The 20,177-nt window shown below is 42.3% G+C and overlaps 3 protein-coding genes across 3 annotated transcripts; 1 reads left to right on the top strand and 2 right to left on the bottom strand.

Moving 5' to 3' along the window:
• Nucleotides 1–1,536: 1,536 nt before the first annotated feature.
• Nucleotides 1,537–2,721, bottom strand: IAQ61_008297 (uncharacterized protein; the record flags this gene model as incomplete). The annotated part of the gene is made up of 1 exon (XM_066097940.1): nt 1,537–2,721. One exon carries the CDS (start codon nt 2,719–2,721, stop codon nt 1,537–1,539), a length of 1,185 nt encoding a protein of 394 aa, XP_065952437.1.
• A 1,896-nt stretch (nt 2,722–4,617) lies between these two features.
• On the bottom strand, nt 4,618–7,412 carry IAQ61_008296 (uncharacterized protein). Its single transcript, XM_003837020.2, has 2 exons — nt 6,370–7,412; nt 4,618–6,309 (listed from the first exon to the last, which is right to left on the bottom strand). Exons 1-2 carry the CDS (start codon nt 7,009–7,011, stop codon nt 4,705–4,707), a joined length of 2,247 nt encoding a protein of 748 aa, XP_003837068.1. The 5' UTR covers nt 7,012–7,412; the 3' UTR covers nt 4,618–4,704.
• Nucleotides 7,413–7,610: 198 nt separating this feature from the next.
• On the top strand, nt 7,611–10,756 carry IAQ61_008295 (uncharacterized protein). Its single transcript, XM_003837021.2, has 5 exons — nt 7,611–7,869; nt 7,936–8,226; nt 8,278–8,615; nt 8,665–9,578; nt 9,650–10,756. The coding sequence occupies exons 1-5, from the start codon at nt 7,805–7,807 to the stop codon at nt 9,983–9,985; spliced, it is 1,944 nt and encodes a 647-aa protein (XP_003837069.1). The 5' UTR covers nt 7,611–7,804; the 3' UTR covers nt 9,986–10,756.
• The last annotated feature ends 9,421 nt before the right edge of the window (nt 10,757–20,177 follow it).

The raw sequence follows: 20,177 nt of genomic DNA, 5'->3' as shown, positions 1-20,177 counted from the left end.
TAAATAGACGCTAAAGTTAATATATATAATACTAATAATATATAAACTAAAAAGTAGTTTACCTTTATAGAATATATAGTATAGTAAACCCTATTTAGGTTTACTTCTTGTACTTAAACTACTTTGTGGTCTACTTTAGATAAATATGGCTACTGTAAACCGGTTTTGTACCGTAGTGGAGGGGATTGATCGGACAAGTACTGATACATCTTGCTTTTGCTTGGGTAGAGGGCAGGTGCTGTGTGGTTGCTACAAGGGATGAATGATTGGATTGTTTAGCAGTCGTGTCACTAGGATAGGATAGGGTAGTTTAGGGCAAGACTATATGGCATACACATTACGTAACATGCAGCAGTGCTCTTTGAGTAAAAATAGTCAGTGCGGGAAGCGAGGAGGATGAGTATCGTAGGTATACGAGACATTGCGCCATTTGTATATTCACATCTTGATCTTACATTCACTCTGGTGTCTCGGGGGCAGAGGGGGTGTCAGGGTATCCCGTATACCATGGTAAAGTGTAAGATTTGAGCTTGACGCTGAAACGGAACAGACGGACAATTACGACTATTACCATGTAGGCAAGATTATAAACGAATCCAGCATCTCCCACCGTAAAACAGCGTGCCCGCCATCATGAATTCACGCCAAAGAAACATACTGTGTTTTAGCAAACACAGTGTGTTTCAGCAAACACAGATCAATCCCCTCCCACACAATACCTTGCCCTTTTTTTCTTCTCAAAAAAGCACCTCCATCCTCTCCCCCTCCACCCGTATTAAGATTTCTCCTCCACAAATCCTCCAAGATGCACACAAAATCCCACAAAATCCCACAAATCTAATCAAAATCTCCATACATGTAATCTACCAATTCGCCTAAATCACCAATACAGCCACTCCAAAAAAAGCCGACTATATCCCTTCCATCACTCCCCCAATCTCTTCATCCCACCGGATTCCTGAACCATCCCGTCCAGTACTCGAACTGCACAGACCCAGGCCAAGCGTTCATTCAGTACGTTAGAGTCGTGCTCCAGAGTTGGGCAAGAGGTTCCAGCTCGTATACTACATGGGAGAGCGGATGGGATCAAAGGTGGTATTGAGCCAAAGATGAACCTCATCGAGGAGAAAAGTCATACAATACAATGCTATTAGACAGTCGTCAATGCATAAATTCTCCGCACTTCACATCATAATCACAATCTGGCACGCGCAACTACCCAGAAACCGGTATACTTGGATTCACCATGATAATTGCATGTTGAACTCCATGAAATCTGCTAGGCCATTGCCATAGATGGGTATGAACAGAGAACACATGGTAAATGCCCCCGACGCCTCGCCCATCGAACCGTAATCGATGCAAGCGTTGAATACAGACCCTAGGCTGACGAAGAAGAAAAAGAAGCAAAGGACCCAGCCATATGCCGTCGGTCTCGCCGACATGCAGTGTGGCGTCAGTATAATCATCATGCCTCGTTAAAGGTGCTGTCCTATGGAAAGTAGAATACCCAAGATACCTCAGCTCGAACGACGCCTAATTCGCCCAGCTTCCAAGATTGGTGGAAGAAATGGGAGCTTCGACATTCATGGCGTATTGACCACCCATATTGCCGGCGGGGGCGTAGTTGCAGACAGTGTACTTGTTCATTGAAGAGGTGGAACCACCGACAATCATGTTGTTGCCGCAATCCAAAGATACACAGCCGACCTTGGTCGTGGCTTTCCAGACTAGCTGTGTGAGATGGCCGACGCCGTGGAAAACTTCGTCGGGAACATCTGGCTTGCCAAACCATGGCATCATTTGTACGAGTTCGCCCTGGTACCAGCTGGTCGTGACACCCGCAGTGGCATTGAAGGCATCACCCGAGACCGTGAAGAGGTTTTGACCCTGGTTGGCGCCCTCTGGGATGTAGTGCTCGAAGAGACACTTCTTTGCTGCGATGCGAGCATTGGCTTCGCATTCGGAATCCCAAGTCAGTGGCTGTGCATTGTGGTTTGCGCGAGCGGCGTTGTGATGATAGAGCATGGCTGCCTGGTACTCTGGTCCAGCAGAAAGGTAGGCTTGCTCTGGGCCAGAGACATGATTGTTGGGTGAGGCAGCAGGCGAGGGTTTAGGCTCCGGAGTAGCGCTAGTTGCAGATTGCTCCATGGAAGTAGAGCTGCTCTCCTCGTCCTGGGCAGGCTCGGGATCCGGCTGAGGTTCAGGTTGTGGCTGCGGCTGCGGCTGCGGTTCGGGGGAGGGCTCCGGAACCTGGGCTGACGAAGTGGTGACTCGAAAGTCTGAAGTAGGAAGCAGGCGTTCGGCTGGAGGGGTCACGATTGGGGTCGAGGCGACTTCCTTGGTCGACATGGTAAGCCATGATGTTGGAAGTGACGGAGAAGGAGTAACACTGGTGGCGGCAGATGTTGATTCCAACAACGCAGTAGTAGTCGCGTAGGAGGACGTAGTAGGCGGCTCCATATACTCGGTAACATAGACAACAATGGTTGTAACCACCACTTCAGTCTTGGTGACCACGACTGGGGTGCGGCGACGGAGCTGAGGCCTCGCGAGCGCACCCACAGCCAGGGCAGAAGCGAAGAAGAGAGAATAACGCATCAGAGAGTACTCGGAATAGGGACTCGGAATTGGCTGATTTGCTGTTGAGCAAGGATTGACACTGCGTTGGCCTTGACTGTAGCACTGGGAGTCGCTGTGGGCATGGTCAGCACATGTCATCGCAAAACAGACGTTGGCAGCAAGTCGAGTGCTATCTGCCGATGAAGCAGGCACGTCATAACATTGTGCTTATCGCGTGCAAACAGAATGAAAGTGGACTGCCTACTTTGTTGCCTCTGAAGAGGGTCCACAGGTGTCTGACGTGCGTGCAACCTGCAATCTTGGCGCAGTGGTTGAGAGAAAGAAGCGAGTGTGGATTGGTAAAAGACAGTAGTGAACGTAGTCCTGTTCAGACCGAGCTGGACAAGGAGGAGTATCGAGGTGGAGCAGGCGCAAAGTAAAGAATGTGGGTTGAGCGGGCGAATGGTGGTGAGGGATGGAGTGGAGAGTTGGCAGCGGAGGGGGGATTGATAGAGGGGTTGTTGTTAGCCATGGGGGGGAGGGGAGGGGAGGGGGCGACTACGGTAGGCAGGGCTCAGACCAAGGGGACTACTAGGAGATGAGGCAGGTGCGACTGTGAAGGAGAGAAGGCACGAGCTAGACTGCTGGCCGCCACTGCCATTTCGGATATTCACGACAGCAGGGCCAATCCATGCGGTGGAAACAGAGGAGAGATGTGATGGAGCGGGCCATGAGCACAACCTACCGGTACAAGGACGGTCGGTGGGACAGGCAGCAGCAAGGTAGGGCAGGTGGCTAGAGTCCATAGCCTCCGTTGTACAAAGGTCCACGCTTTGTTTACCGGTAGAGGAGGGGTGCAGTCGGGTCTTCAGGACTCGAGTAGGCCTCGTGGCTGCACAAGGGTGCGACGTAGGCATGGTCCTTTTGACGCCTTGGTGAATGAGGGTACGACACAGACAAACACATGGTTGTTGTGTTGCTCATTTGTTATCACCCCATACCGGTACGAGCACAATCCACTTGCTCTCCCATGACAGCAATTGTTGTTGTTGGCAGTCAGGTCAGGCCAGGGCAGGTCGGTCAGGTCAGGTACCGGTACCGGTACCTAGTCACTAGTCACTAGTCACCAGTCTAGTATCGTAAAGTGCCGACCACATGCAGTTGACACACCAGTGGAGCTGTTTGTTTACCGGTACCGCTGTAGCTGCGAGCCAATCAGCAGTCATCATGGGCCGTTGCACTCCCGTACCGTACCTTGGCGGAAACAAGCCAGCCAGGTGTGAGCAATGCAGGGACGGTGGACAGCTTGGAGGGAAGGCGGGGCTTGGCAGGGGAACATGGTGATTCTGCTGGAAATAGGCCGGTTCAGAGTAGGTGGGCGCAGGGTACATGGTTGGCTACGGCGTCATCACACTGTGACCACAAAGTCCCCATCCATATACAATGTACTTTAAAATCAAATCGCTGCCCAGCCAAAGCTTCTCCTCTTCCAGGCGACTTGTCTTGTCGTGATGCAAATCTCCTCATGTGTTGCTTCTCTACTGATACCTATAGTACCGGTACCCCGCTACGTACCTACCCTTCTCGTTTGCGTGTAACCACGGCCACCACCCTGTCTGCACTTCTCCTGACATCATCCTAGGTACCGTAGCTCACAAAGTACACATACACACACATTCCATCCTTCTTGAATGCTGCATTCCTTCCCCACTCCAACTCCCCTCTTTCACCCTGACAACCCGGTTTCATTCCTGCACTTGATTCTACCCTCTTTGCTCACTTCCCTTCAGTCAACTCAAGCTCAGCCACATCTATACCACGTGCAGTAAAGCGCTTTCGGTTGGATGCAAATCAGTAGATAGCTTTGCTAGGTACATGTACAGGTACTACCTACTGGCCCTATCCCCTTTTGGGAACAATAGTCAACGAGTATCTAGTCTAGTTGCACTTAACCCCCCAAACAGTACGTCCATGGCTACATAGTCGTACACCTTTGCCATTGCTTGAAATCAATATCATGATAACGAGAATATATATATATATATATATGGATATGGATTGCTTTTAGATTACCTTATAGATGGCACTCCTTATGTGGCACTCCACATGGCACTCACACCCCCGCTCTCCCTCATCAACAGCTTACACCCTTGGCAACGCACCTTCCAAACTCTTCACATCCATGGCCCCGCCTACTTCCTCTCTACACGTCCCACTCTCACAAACCATCACACCTTCCTTGTCCACATCCATCAAACCCACCATCTTGTTCCTCCTCCTCAACCACTCCCCCAGCCCTTTGCCAACCCGACTAACCGTCCCGAGCCCACTCGGCCTCTCCCGATACCTCTGCAACCACGCCTCCACCCTTCGCCCCTCCCCAGTAATCACACTATGCCGTATTCCCAATCTCCCCACCACAACTGCATCCATCAAACTCGGAAATAAAAACGGATGCTGCATCAGCTCGGCTTCAAACGCGCTCGCCGTCTCCCTCGCCCGCTTACTATACGCCTCATCCTCCAGCAGTGCTCCGAGTCGATCGAGGTTCTGGGCCGATACCCCGTTGGTGCCTGGCTCGGCATTGTCCATGCCGTCTTTCAGCCGCATGATGAGATCCGACTGGCCGGCAGGAGTGGAGAAGAAGCCAAGGTGCTTCGTGTCCCAGAAGAGGCGGATTTGCGATTGTTGCAGGTCATCGGCCCATTGTAGATAGCTGTCGTTGAACGTCGTTTGGTAGAGGTCGATGAGTCCGGAGATGAGGTAGGCGTAGTCGTCTGCGAAGCCAGGCGTTTCGCCGGGCCCTTCGCGATACACACGTGTTAGTGTCTGAGAGGAGGGATCGTAGAGATTTTCCTTCAGAAAGGTAGCCGCTTTTTCGGCGGCGGCCAGGTAGGTGTGTGATGCCGTAGGCTCTGACGAAGAGAGCGCGGCGGCGGTTCGCGCGAGGGCACCAATGGCTAGTCCGTTCCAGGACACGACGATTTTATCGTCTAGGGCAGGACGGGGGCGCTCTTTGTCGCGATGGAAGAGGAGCTTTTGCCGACCCGAGGTGAGGATGCGGTGGACTTCTTCCTCGGAGAGGCCGAACTGCTTGGCCAGGTCAGAGGGTGTGGTGCTGATAGCGAGAACGTTTTGGTTGATGAGTTCGTCGTGGGCATCGTGCTCTGGGTGCACGTTGCCTTCGTCTCTGACATTGTAGTAGCGGGCGAGGATTTCGGCATCACGTTCGCCTAAGATGTCCTGGAATTCGGTGAGGGTCCAGACGTAGAAGGCGCCTTCGCGCTTTTCCTTGTCGTTGGGTCGGTAAAGCGAATCAGCATCCTCGGAAGAGAAGAAGCCCCCGTGTTCAGCGTGCATGGGTGGACTGGTGAGATAGGTGGCAATGTCATGTACGGCAGAGAGATGGGCGGCACTCTTGGTGAGTAAGTAGGCATCTAAAAACACAGGCAGTAACTGCGCATGATCATAGAGCATCTTTTCAAAGTGCGGCAGACTCCAGTCCTTTGTGACTGAGTAGCGGGCGAACCCATTGCCAATCTGATCGTGTATACCCCCTTTATTCATCGCGTCCAGTGTCTTCAGCACCATGGTCTTCGCCAGTGTACAGTCGTCGGCCCCAAGGAGTTCAGTGACAGCGGTCGGATATCGCGACAGCTTGAGAAGAAACTGGAGATTCGAGGGCGTGGGAAACTTGGGCGCATCCCCGAAGCCTGCGTTGACGGGGTCATACTTGCGCTTAAAGTGCTGCCGTGCTGTCAGTATACCGTGTAGGAAGCGTTGACGGGAGGGATCAGCTAAACCTACACTCAATGCATCGTCCAGCAATTCGAGCTCAAGGCCATCGTGCTCAGCACCACCCTGTCTGCTGATGTTGCCATCCTGTGCAAAGTCAATCAGCTTCTTGGTCTCTTCTCGGGCAGAATCCAAACATCTCTGCCGTTGGTCGGTCCAAAGATCCCTGATCTTCTCCAAGACTGCGACGAATGGCTGTGCGCCCAGAGCCGTTGTCGATCCTGGCCCAGCGAAATAGGTGCCTCCGAATATGGGTTGTAGGTCGGGTGTAAGGAAGGCATTGAGCGGCCAGCCTCCGCGCCCTGTCAGAGCCTGGACATAGTTCATGTATATGCGATCGACATCGGGGCGCTCCTCGCGATCAACCTTGATGGGGATGTAGCTCTCGTTGAGGATCTTTGCGACTTCTTGGTTCTCAAACGACTCGCGCTCCATGACGTGACACCAATGGCAGGCTGCATAGCCAATGGATATGAATATGAGTCTGTTGGACTGCCTTGCCAGCTCTATAGCTTCTGGGCCCCATTCTTGCCATGCAACTGGATTGTTCCTGTGACCGCGGACATAGGGACTGCGACTCTCACTCAGCCTGTTTCGCAGCTTCAGGCCGTCTCTCGGTGGTGCTCCTGTCGGTGGCGCCTGCAGCGTATCCATGTTCAGAGGTAAAAACAAGGTTGCGAATCAAGATTGCGCCGTTACGCGCGCGCCAAGAGAGATGGGAAATGTCAAGCGTGGGGTTGGGTGGAAGACGAGGTATTGGTGTAAGCTAGTCAGCCGCAAGAGCTGTCGGTTGTGTGTACCTAGTGGTAGTAGCAGTAATAACAGCAGCAGTAGTGGTGGTAGTGGTAGTGGTAGCGGCAGTGGTAGCGGTAGTGATAATGTCAGTGTCGTCAAAGTTTGGACGGCACAAAAGGTATGCACTGTGGGCTGGTGTTATAGGGTAGGCAGCATCGTGTGTATCGTGAAGCAAGTGGGACAGCGCATTCCAGAGCCGAACTCCTGAACCAAGGACCTACTGACGTTTAGGATAATAAAGAAAGTCGCACGCCCGCCTTTGTCTGAGCTCCGAGGCCGCCGCTTGGCTCGCCGACTTGACTGACTTGGCCTTCTTTGCCCCTCCTGGCCCCCTCAGGCTCCCCCGCCAAATTCACGTCATCTCCGCGGCTTTGAGTGGCTGGAGCTTTTCCTCGAGCCGATCCGGGCACGTGCTAGCGTGAACCGGTTCTGGTCTGGGCACCTCTCTTCTCCCACATCGCACCGTTCCGTTCATTTCCCCACTGTCGCTTTTCCGAGACACTGGCGCATTATATGCGCCTACACTCCATGCTTCCCAAGCTTTTTGCGATATGAAGTGCACGTGATCAACATGATGCCTCTCCTCTCCTCTCCATGGACCTGCTATTACACACGCCTTGTCAATCGAGTACAAGGAAACTGATTCTTGGGCATGACCGAGGAACGTGATCGCGAACGCGAACATAAGCGTGTGCGACAGGCTTGTGCCAATTGTCGGTAGGTAGCCAGGCCTTCTCAGGCCAAACATGAAAAATAACATGGACTGACAAGAATTTACAATAGACGCAAAAAGACCCGATGTTCAGGTGAACGGCCCGTCTGCGCGTTCTGCGCTCGTCTAGGTCAGACATGTCGCTACACCGACGATGTCTACCCAGAGCTAGGGGCCGCATTGCCAGAGGAGAATCACCGCCTTGCTGCACGGGTTGCTCTCCTTGAGTCACGTTTGAGCATGCTCGACGCTGCAAGTGTCGACAATGCCTTCATTTCAGGTTCTACCTACAGTGCAGATCAGCATCTACGCACGTCTGCTTCACAGCAGGATTCTGCGAGTCCTGACAGTCGCATTGACAAGTGCGTCTGTTGATTCTGCTCTGAAAAATCACTTGGCTTACCCAAATCTAGTGACTTCGCATGCTTGCTCGATCGTGGCACCCTGCAAGCCCTGGCTGATATCTACTTTCGACACTGCCACCAGCAACCGTACACATACTTCCACGAAGCTACTTTCCGACAGAATCTTGACCAAGAATCGTTCCCATCTTATCTGATCTATGCATTTGCCGCTACTGCTGTACGATTCTCTAAAGACCCCAGGTTCGTTGGCCGCCAAGCGGAGGCGATGAACTGCTATTCACGCATGGCGTGGTCCGACATCATGGAGCAGTCCTTCTCTGATAACCACAGCCTCAGCATAAGTACCGTCCAGGCGGCAAGCATGCTGGGTATCATAGACTACGTTAGTAAGTCTCATCTGCGACTTGTGAAATCCATCTTGCTCAGTAAGAATAGCTGGGCGAAGCGGAGTAGCTTGGGTCAAATTGGGACTGGCAATCCGACTTGCCCAAACGTTGCAACTCGGCAGAGAGCCTCACTCTTGGCTATTGCCTCATGAGGCTGAAGAACGTCGCCATACATTCTGGTCCGTTTACCTACTTGATAAGTTGATGGCATGTGGCAGGGACAGACCGCCGGTCATCTTGGATGTCGATTGCACGGTAAGACTGCCAGTGAACCCATGTTCCTTCCAGAACGAATTCGGACCACAACCTCCGACCTTGGCTATCATTCAAGAAATTCCAGATATGGCTCCTTTGGAGAAGAGCGATCATTTCGCCCTAACCATCTTCATGGTATCTACTCTTGGGCAAATCGCCAGATGGGCATTCAAGCATAGTGCTCCAGAAACTCGTCTACCTTGGGACTCGAGAAGCGAATTTGCGCGCATCAGCGGTATTCTACTGTCCTTCGAATCGTACTCTGATGCCTGCGATGTCGATTTCGCGGACATTTTGAACCGTCATTTTGTCTCGCATGGCGACCTAGACGGAGTGTCAGCAGCCCACTTCATTTACTCCCATGTTGTATATCATGTAAACCAACTCTTACTCCACCATCCTTTTCTCCTCCGCCAACATCTCCAATCCTTCAAAGCGAATGTGCCAACCGGCTTCCTTCGCGCAGCTATTCACAAGAGCAAGGATCACGCGATTCGCATGGCAAATATTTTTCGGATTCTCCAACAGTATGGACGCGACACCTTTCCTAGCTTCTTAGGCTACGCAGCTGTTTTGGCAGGAATGATCCTCCGTCTTCATGCCGTCCACCCGACGCACATGCTAGAACATGAAGCCAACGCGCACCTGAAATCTTGTAGCAGTTTCTTAGATCATAAGCCTGTTCGATGGGAATCCTACAGACGAATGGTTAGTTTTTTTCGATTTCCTTTACTTCATTATTCGAGTTCTGCCAAGCGATGGCTGCTGACTTTGTGTAGAGTAAGGTCTTGGGAGAGTTCGCGCCCAGCTCTCGTTTGGCAGAGGAGCTACTCTCCATAAAACTGGATAGGACGCCACTCGAACCTGTATCTGAAGAGGAGTTGTGGCAAATGTGCGATTACAGCTGGTTGGTTAGCTCAGCCCGACTCTTTGTGAAGACGGCTACGCACACGCCTGTGAGGAGTGAGAGTCCCGCGATCCAAGATGTAGCCCTCCCTATACCGGGTATTATGCCTGAGTTTGACGCTTTATACACCGCGGCGATGTCTTTGGATTACTCCCTCCTCGGTGATGCTAGGACTGACGATAGTGGCAATTTGGGCCTGGACTTTTGATGTGACGGTGTCTTATTTGCACGATGACAGCGAAGAAGGCCACGAACCTTGGTTCAACCCGCGAAAGAATGATCCATACATGCCTATGTAATGCGGCCACGCGCATTTTGCACAAGAAAACATTGTCACTCCGCCTGATTACTTCACACAGTCAAGCGATCCAACATTTGCACAGCCTCCAAGCCAGGTCACCGCACCACCCACCCATACTAAACCTGGGGTGGGGGGATGTTCACATGCGCCAGGGGCTAAAGAGAATATCTTCCACTCAAAAATGGTTCTCAAGGCTCTTCCATGTCTGCTGTGCGTTTTTGGTGTGTGGAGTGAAGGCCTGGTGCTTGGTGGGAAGGAGTTATGCGGTCTGGGACATCGTGTTTGAAAGGTTAGATTTTGCTGCACGGTCGAGCGGTTTTCTTGGTTTGCGGAAGAAAGTGACAGGAGAGGCATTCGTGATCTCTAGCATCCTTATTTGATCGTGTACGTGATTTAGGTTTGGTGGGTTGGGGATGCTGTGGGAGGAGGCAGGTAGTGTTGGATGTGTTGGATGGGAATTTTGCATGTGAACGAGTGTGAGGCAGATGGGCGGACATGTAACGTGATCCACCACCGAGCGCCCACCCCCACCGAGCGCCCACCAACACCAAAATCCACCACCCACTAAATAAGGATATTGCGCCACCCACAATAGCTATTATTACAAGATTTCTTAGAGTCGCGATTATTAGATCTATTAGAGTAGATTAAATATTTTAGATTATATAAGCAGCTTTTTAGGGGGTCTAATTAGGCGCCTATACTGTAAAGTTACCTCTACTACTATATCCTCTTCTACTAGCTCCTTATTAACCACCTTAGCTAGTATAATAGTAGGAGGCTTAAGGATTTACCTCTTACCTATTTAGGATATTTTAATATTATTTTAGAGTTACTTTTCTAGTTACTTAGTAGTTTTCTACTTATTACGTGTAGCAGCTTTTTAGGTAGCTTTCTCCTCCTACTTCTTCTTAGTAATTACTTAATTTAGGTAACGCTCCTCTATAAGTTAAGCTTTAGCAAGCTTCTATTACTTATAAAGCTTAATTACCTTGCTTTTTTAGTGTTATAGCTCCTATTCTTTAAGGTTCTTTTACTCCTAGAGCTTAAACACTTACTCTACCTTTTGTAACAACTTAGGTAGGTAGGGCATCCAAAAGGTATCCTATACAACTTAAAGGCATATAGGATGCGCGTCTATATAGAAAAGGATAAGATTCCTACACCTATAGGTCTTGTACAAAAGGATAAGAAGAATATACCTATCCTAACTATAGGTAAGCTATTCTCTATATATATTAGTAAGTTAGGCCTTTATTAGGCCTAACTTAGTATAGAATAATAGGTAGGTAATTCTACTCTATTATTATACTACCCCCTCCTATAGAGAAAGGATAGTCCCTATCCTTAGGATTAGGTTTAGATCCCTTATAAAAGAAGAGCTTTTTGCAAAATAATTCTACCTTTACCTCTACCTTTACTTTTACTTCTTCTTCCTAGGGTATAGACCCCTATCCCTAGCCTATATATAACTAGCCCTCTACCTACTAACTTTCTTATTCCTATATCCCTAATTTTTTAAATATTTAACCTAATCTATCTAAAATCTAGTAAGTATTTAATCTATATAATTAAATAGTTACTAATCTAAATTAGAACCTTTAGCTATACTAGTACTAGTACTACTAGGAGTCCTCTCTATTACTTATCGCGCTCTCTATATAAGGGTAGTTAGGGCTCTAGCTAGGGGTAGGTTTAATAATTTTAATTTTAAGTTAAAGAATTCTAAGAAGTGCTAGTACTATATCTCCTAGAATAAGTATTATAATCTAGTAAGTATCTAAGTCTAATAGGGTTCCTTTACTAATTCTAGTAGATTCCTTCTTTTATTAGCTAAGAGTACTCTACCCTTAGGGGTGCTTTAGATAAGTACTATAGCTTAGTAGTAAACCCTACTAAAGGGGATAAGGATAAGGAAGCTGTAGTTACTTATTAGAAGGATATTAAGTAGTTTAAGGCTACTATTTAAGAAGCTACCTAAAACCTTACTAAGTATATTACTATTACTAATACTTAGACTAAGGGTATAGAAGCTACTAAGATCCTTATAGCTATATATTATATTACTATATCTAATTTATATTAGCTTTAGAATAGTATTTATAAGATAGTCTTAGTAGTTAGAGGCTTAATAAGGGCTATTAATAAACTTAAAGAGGAAATAGTACTAAATTAGGAGGTAACCTTTATAATATAGGCTAAGATAAAGGCGCTTAATAAGAAAGCGTCTAAATTAGTTCTAGCTCCTACCCCTACTCCTGCACCTACTCCTACACCTGCTACACTAGTTATCTAGAAGCTAGCTAAGAAAGATAGTCTAGGTGCTATCTTAGCTAATATAGAGTCTAAACTAGGTTCTAATAGAGAGATAGATATAGAATAAAGAGGTTTCCTAGGGGTAGTGTCCTAGGGAACTTAAAGGTTCTAGGATAGTTCTAAATAGGATATAATAATAAATAGTAATAAGAATAATAGTAATAGATAGTAGTTAATAGATAATACGTAGCTAAATAGGATATAAATTAGTTATAATCTTAGGTATAATTATTATAAAGTAATATTAGATCCTCTTTACCTTTTTCCTAGGCTTAAATCTATTTTAGTAAGCTATATAGGGGACCTAGCTAATTTAGATACTATTAGTAGAATACCTATAATTTATAGGGAGCACCTATAAAGTTAGAGGTAGGATACTAAATAGGATTAGGATTATATCTAACCTACTTAACCTTATATTTTAGCTTAGATTAATATAATTTGCTAGCTAGGATTTCTTCTACCTCCTATTCCTTTATACCTTATATAGGGGTACTAGGGGGTTTTAGAGCCTCTTATTTAGGTAATAGGTCTTAGGGATCTTTATATAGTATATTAGGAGAGAAAATATTATAGATCTTAGAACTAGGTAGCAATTAGAGGTAATACGCGTTTCTTACTTATTCTAATACCTTAAAGGGACCTTCCTATTATTTAGATAGTTTTTAGCTAGGTTATAAAATAGCAAGATTAGTAGTAGATAGATAAATATAGTTACTAACCTTCTAGTTAACTAGATAGTAATAGTAATTAGTAGTAGAGTGTATTTAGTCTTAAGCTCTTTCTATATTTTCTTTAGTAATCTTCTAGGCGTTATATATCTAAGTAGCAAGAGATAAGGCGTCCTTGTGGTTTAGTTTCTCTAGTATAGTAGATAGGGTCTTTTCTAGTTTCTAATACTAACTTTACTTTAGTAAGGAACTAAAGAGAAGCTAATATAGAGCTATACTAATAGATAAATATAGAAGAGTACTTTAGGTATAGTCTATTATAGGTAGTAGGTTACTCTAGTTATCTTAGTAATAGGATATAAAAGGCCTTAGTCTCTAATTAATATACTTATTTATAATCTTAGTTTATCTATTAGTCTATTTATAGTAGGTAGTAGAGAGCTTAACCTTAGTGCCTATAATCTAATAGAACTTAGACTAGAAACTAGATATAAACTAAGGGCCTTAATTAGAAATAATAGTATCTAGAGTATATCTAAATTAGTACACCTACTAAATAAATAAGGTAGCTATACCTTAGGCGTCTATAGTTTTATAGCAAGGGATAGTAATAGCTTGCTTTAATAGGCAATTAATAATAACTATAATCTAATTATAACCACGTTAATCCTAAGGAAAATCCTTAAAATTAATGCATAGGTGTTGCATTAGTAGACTAGGGATAGGAAGGGGGTAGAGCATGCTAGGGAGTTAGTACTATCTTAGGTGCCCTCTCCTATATAGGATACAGTTCTAAACGTAGCGTTTATAGGTAGTCTCTATACCTTTCTAATAGTAATATTAGGCTAGAATCTAATAGGTTTTAATAGCTAATAAGTAGGTAGTAGATACTTAATTATAAGCCTTATAAATTAGTCTAGTATATAGGACTAATCTAGCAGGCACGCAAAGTTAATCCTAGTAGAGAAGGAGTCTATTTTCTATCTAATAGTGCTTAGGCAACTCTAATCTTTCTATTAGGAATAAGGACCTATTTTCTTAGAGAAGAGTTTTAATAAGTTCTAGGGATCTAAGAGTTATAGGGTTCTAAACTACTATAATTAAAGTAAGGATTAGTAAGGAATGCTTAGCTAGGTAGTCTTGCGCTAAGTTAGAGTTAATTTAGGGGTATAACCTATCTAGGGCGATTATTACTTATAAATAATTATCCCTTTAAGTAGTCTTAAGGTTAATTATATCCTATTCCCTTCTACTTAGGATATTAGCTTAGGTATTATAAGATCTAGGAGTATACTTAATTTAGAAGTTAAAGGGACTTATAACCTCTAGCTATCTAGCTTGCCTAGCACTAAGGACTTTAGTAGATATAAAGTACTCTAGTGCTTAGTAGTCTATGTATACTCTAATAAGGTGCTAAGTACTTATTAGGTTAGCACGCTATTTCTTAAAGGCGCAGATTATTACAAACAATTCTTTGTTATAGATTTCCTAGTTAGGTTTAGAACTAGTAAGGGTCTAACTAAAGAAGGATATAGGGTACTATTTCCTATTAGGATACTCCTATAAGAGGATAGCTATAATAACTCTATTAGAGGCGTCTATCTCTAGTTTTAGAGGGTACTTAGGATAGAAGTAAGCTAAGCTTAGGATTACTAGCAGGGTATTCCTAAGCTAGTTAAAGGCTTGTTAGTATTCTAAAATCTATACAAATAGGGTAGCAGGGCTCTAGAGAGTAGTTAAGGGCTTAGCTGTCCTAGAGAAATTTTCTACAAATTGCTAGTAGAATCTAGTAAATCCTAGGAAGGACTTTACCCTAGTTATTATCTTAGGAGCAGACTAGTTTTAGAGTACTTTAACTTTATTAGGATCTACCTCTAAGCCTTTATTAGTAAGGATATATCTAAGGTAATAGGTATAGGTTATATAGAATTTGCTTTTCTTAATATTAGCCTATAATCTAGTAGAATAAAGACGCTTAAGGACTTTTTAAACGTAGTCCTTGTAAGTAGTAAGGTTTTTAGAGTAGATAAGGATATTATCTAGATAGGTAATATAGAAGTTATCTAAATAATCTATTAGTATATTATTTATATAGCGCTAATAGCTTGCAGGTCTATTATATAGCCTAAATAGTAGGACTTTGTATTTATAGGCACTATACCTAGTGTAGAAAGTAGTGTACTCCTCTAAGTTAGGGTCTATTTAGATCTTATTAAAGGCAGCACGAATATCTAGCTTAGTAAAGATTTTTACTTTAGCTAGCTAGGATAATAGATTATCTATAATAGGGTATCAGATACGCGTCCTTTCGCGTTAAGCTATTAAGCTTATAGTAATCTATATAGATCCTAAGGCCTCTATTTAGCTTCTTAACGCACAGGATAGAAGAGGCAAATAGGCTCTAACTAGTCTTAATAAAACCTTTCTGTAGGTGCTCTTGTATATATTCCTTAGTGGCCTAGAGTTCCTTAGCAATTTAATAGTAGAGGGGACTCTAGTAGTTTAGAAGGGGTTCCTCTAGGACTATCTTATAGTTATAAGGCTAGTAGATTAGAAGTTTATTAGCCTTAGCCTTATTAAAGATATCCTAATAGGAGTTATAGTTAGATAGTAGCTTCTAATTTAATAGGCTATGGTCTAGAGTATCCTATTTAGATAGGGTTTAGATCCTACGCTTAATCTTATATAGGCTAGTAGTAAAGAATTTATTAGAAGATTTTTTTATATTAAAATAGAAAGCTTTAGTAGAAATAGTAGTAATTTAAAATTTTGCTAGTAGGGTAATAGTTAGTAATTAGACTAGGGTAGGTAGTATAATAGGTTTAGTAGCAGCCCTATAAGTAGCTAGGATTTTAAGTATACCACGTATCCTATTAATTAAACTAGGACTATTTTAGTTCTAGTTCTCCTCTTAATCCTAAAGGGCGTCTCTTTGCAAGATATTATAGGTAACTAGAGTAGATAGCACTTGCTAGTAGAGTTATACTAGAATAGGAGGTGCGGGGTTATAGGTTAGAGGATATTTCTCTAGCTAGATTAGTTAAGATTTATTAGTATTAATTAGGATTTAGAACTATTTTAGCTAGTGTTATCTAATAATATAATCCTAAGAACCTAAGTCTACTATTACAAAGGGGCAGTTATAAACCTTTTAGCCACTAACTATTATATAAAGCCAAATATAGTAGGCAACTAGGGAGGTAATCTAATCCTAGAACCCTTTAATAGTAAGCTTGTATAGTAGCTTTTAGATAGGTACCCTAAGTATAGTAGAGATATTATAAGTAATTTTTAAATTAAGAAATAAGTAACCTTAGGCCCTAGTATCTACTAAAGCGTTTAGGTAAACACTAGATCTATTAAGGCACAGGGTTATACGTGCAAGCAAATAGGAACTAATAAATAATTTAGTTAAGGAAAGGTTTAACAGGTTATATTAAGTTAGGCCTAGGAAGGAGGATCCTCCTAGGCGTTATTATTTCCTGTCTAATAGCTATCTAAATTAGTTAATTTAGCAGTTTCTTCTTCCTTAGAATTCTTAATAACCTATTCTATATCTATAGCCTAAATCCTAGGGGGTTTAAGGTAGTTACTAGAGAAGTGCCTAGGCTTTCTATAATTATAGCAAGTTACTAGGGTTCCTATTATAGTAGCGCTAGGAGTAGCTAGCGTAGTAGATAGGGGTTAATTATTTTATAGGGTAGTGCCTTATTATTACAAGTAGGGCATATAAGGTTTAGCTATTAAAGGTCTATTATAGGGTTTCTAATTAGCGTCTAAATAGGACTAGTTTCTAGAGTGTTAGAAGGGGGTTAGTCCTTTTCTAGATAATAGAGTAGTCTAGGTAGGAGTAGATAAGGTAGGGTATAGGCGGCGTTCTATATTAAAAGTAGTAAGATAATCTACTATAGTCTTAAAATTATTGTGCTAATTCTGTTAGAAAGCAAGGTTTAGTATCCTTAGGGAAGGTGTAATCTTTATCTAGAGGTAGTAATACTACTCTAATTAGGGTACTTCTCCTCTAATAGTAAGACTCTAGAATTATAACTTAAAAGCAGGGAATATCTCTATATTAGTTATATACAGGTAGTTAAATATAGTCTAACTCTTAGCTATCTTATTTCTAGTAATAAAGTAAGTTTAAAGAAGGGTAATTATTTCTTTAGCTTTTTAGAATTAAAGACTTAGGGAATTAGATAGGTAACGTGGCTCTAAGTATTCTCTTGCTAGTCCTAAGTAGTGTCCCTAGACTAACGCTATCTAAGCTTTAGAAGAGGGGTAGTAATTAGCGTTAATCTCTAGCCTATCCTAAATAGATAGTTGCTATTATCTAAAAGTAGGATTAGCACTATTACTAAGTGTAGAGATATTTAGCGTCTTTTTAGATTATCTCTTAGCTTTTATAGTATATACTATAGGGTTTAATATAGAAGCTAAAGACTAGCTAGGTTAGGTAGTACCCTATATCTCCTTATAGAGGGAGGTGTTATATAACTAATTAGTAAGTTACTTAACTTGTTCCTCTAACCTGTCCTTTTTAGATAGGGTTAATATATATTTATCTTTAAGGGAGGTATTGCTTTAAGATTTCCTAGGAGCATAAGGTACCTTAAGAGATAGATAGGAAGCAGGTCCTTCTAGGAGGGCGTTATTAATTAAGTCTTCCTTATCTAATTTCTTTCTATTAGTAAATAGGCTTTTAAAAGTAGCTAAACTAGATACCCTTCCTTTACCTTTATCTAATATTTTGTAGTTAATAAGAATAATAAATCTTTTCTTTTTAGGGGGGTTTAGTTATAGGAGGATATTAGCTTTACCTCTAATTCCTCTAGGCTTTTAGTAGTCTCTAGGTCTCTACCTTAACACAATCTAACGCGATTTTTCTAAAGGTAATCTAGCACTACCTATAGGTCTAGAAGTCTAAGCCTATAGGCTTTAGTTATTAGAAGTTCTAATAGCTATTCTAACTATAGAGTTGTAGGGTTAGATAGCTACTAGAACTAAATTAGTAGCTTAAAATAATAACAAGTGCGATATTCTTAAATACTATTACTAGCTAGGATAATATTCTTCTTATAATATAATAACTTAGGTAGGTAGGGCATCTAAAAGGTATCCTATATAACTTAAAGGTATATAGGAGTGCGCGTCTATATAGAAAAGGATAAGATTCCTACACCTATAGGTCTTGTATAAAAGGACAAGAAGAACATGCCTATCCTAACCATAGGCGAGCTGTTCTCTATATATATTAGTAAGTCGGGCCTTTATTAGGCCTAACTTGGCATAGAATAATAGGCAGGCAATTCTGCCCTATTGTTACACCTTTAATAGTAAAATAAATTAGGCACTACTACTATAATTATTATTAGGGGGTAATAATAGAGGTTTACTACGCTTCCTACGCTTCTTCTTATTAGCTAGGGTAGCCTTTAGGTATTTATTTTTATAGTTAAGTAGAGTATTTCTTACTAATATAGTGTAGATTATCTAGCTAAGCTTCTTTAACTATTTATTATAGATATTAATTATAGTATTATAGAGTAACTACTCTATCTTTCTCTAATTGCTTGCACTTAATATTAAGGTTATACTATTACTTAAAGAAGGCTAGTTACTATTATTTATAAGTACTTTAAACCTTAAAAGGATAATATTAGGGTTAAGTAATAAGATACCTATTACTTTAAAAGCTATTAATATTAGCTTTTTCTTAAAGGTATTACTCTATATAGTATTAAATAACTAGTAGAAATCCCTCTTAGTAATACTTATAAGCCCTTAGGAGCTATCTAGAAAACTAGATAGTTAAGCTTTATATAAAGCTATAAAGGGAGCAAATACTATAATATTAAGTAGCTAAAGGGTATAAGTGCTATAAGGGGGATATATTATAAGTAGGATCTTATATTTATTATAGTACTTAATAAACTTTATTATTATATAAGATCTATAGCTATTAAGGATAAGGAGCTAGTATAAAGTATAAGCTTTAGCTTTTGTCTTATAATTAAACACCTCCTTAAGCTAGAATACCCCTAGGGTATAGCTTATCTACCTACTTAGTAATCCTATAAAGAAAGCTTAGTATTATAATAGGTTAAAATCTTATAACTAGGTATCCTATAGAGCTCTAGATTAGGACTAATAAATAAGGGTAGGGGTAAGAGTAGTACTATTAGCGTATATATAAGCTATAGTAGTAATCTACTCCCTATTACTATCCTAGAGTATAGCTCTAATCTTTCTCTACTTATAGGCGCTCTTATTAAATATATATTTAGTTTTTAATAGTACTTTAATAAGAAAACCCTTCTTATCTATATTATAGATATACTAACTCTTAATATTATATTACTCTATTTTTTAGTGTAAAAGCTTAAAGTATAAGCTATACTTAAAGGTAGAATTAGCTTTAAAGTAGTTATAATTAAGCCTAGTAGCTTAATAGGAGATAAGATTAATATTATAGCAGTTAATAAAGCGCTACACCTAATTTTTACCTACTAGATTCCCTATTATTTTAGTTGCAAAATTTTAAATAATAGTCTATATAAGGGGTAATCCTTGCCTATAAAGCTCTTTAATATACTCTATAAGCTTACTTTCTTATATAGTATTAAGTATTTAACTATTTAGTAGAGTAGTAGTATATACCTACTAAATTTTCTAGTAGTGTCTAGATAAGGTTAACTACAAGTAACTATACTTTTCTACTATTTCTAAGTATATAAAATCTTCTCTAAGAGTTAAGGATTTAATTGCTGCAAGCGCGTCGTTAATAGGTGCCATGGTTGTTGAGAAATTTGGTGTTGAAAATTTGGTGATTTTGGTGTTGGTGGGCGCTCGGTGGGGGTGGGCGCTCGGTGGTGGATCACGTTAGTGAAGCTAAGGGGTTTCGGAGGAGAACATGATAGTCTGTTGGTCCTTTTTGGCAGCGTGCAAAACTGACTGGAGAGGTATCATGAATCCTTGCTTCCCTTTTTTGGCCTTCCGAATCACAATGTCTACATGTTCAGATTTTACTCTTTGTCTATGTGACAGCAGCACCACGCAAAAATCATGGAAAATTAGTTGTGCTGTTTGGAAGAGTCCCATAGAGCTCTTCCACG

Source organism: Plenodomus lingam (assembly GCF_022343315.1).
Source record: "Plenodomus lingam strain CAN1 chromosome Unknown contig_3, whole genome shotgun sequence".
NCBI classification, from domain to species: domain Eukaryota; kingdom Fungi; phylum Ascomycota; class Dothideomycetes; order Pleosporales; family Leptosphaeriaceae; genus Plenodomus; species Plenodomus lingam.
The sequence above is the reverse complement of the archived record's forward strand: the minus strand, read 5'-3'. Positions and strand labels throughout refer to the sequence as shown.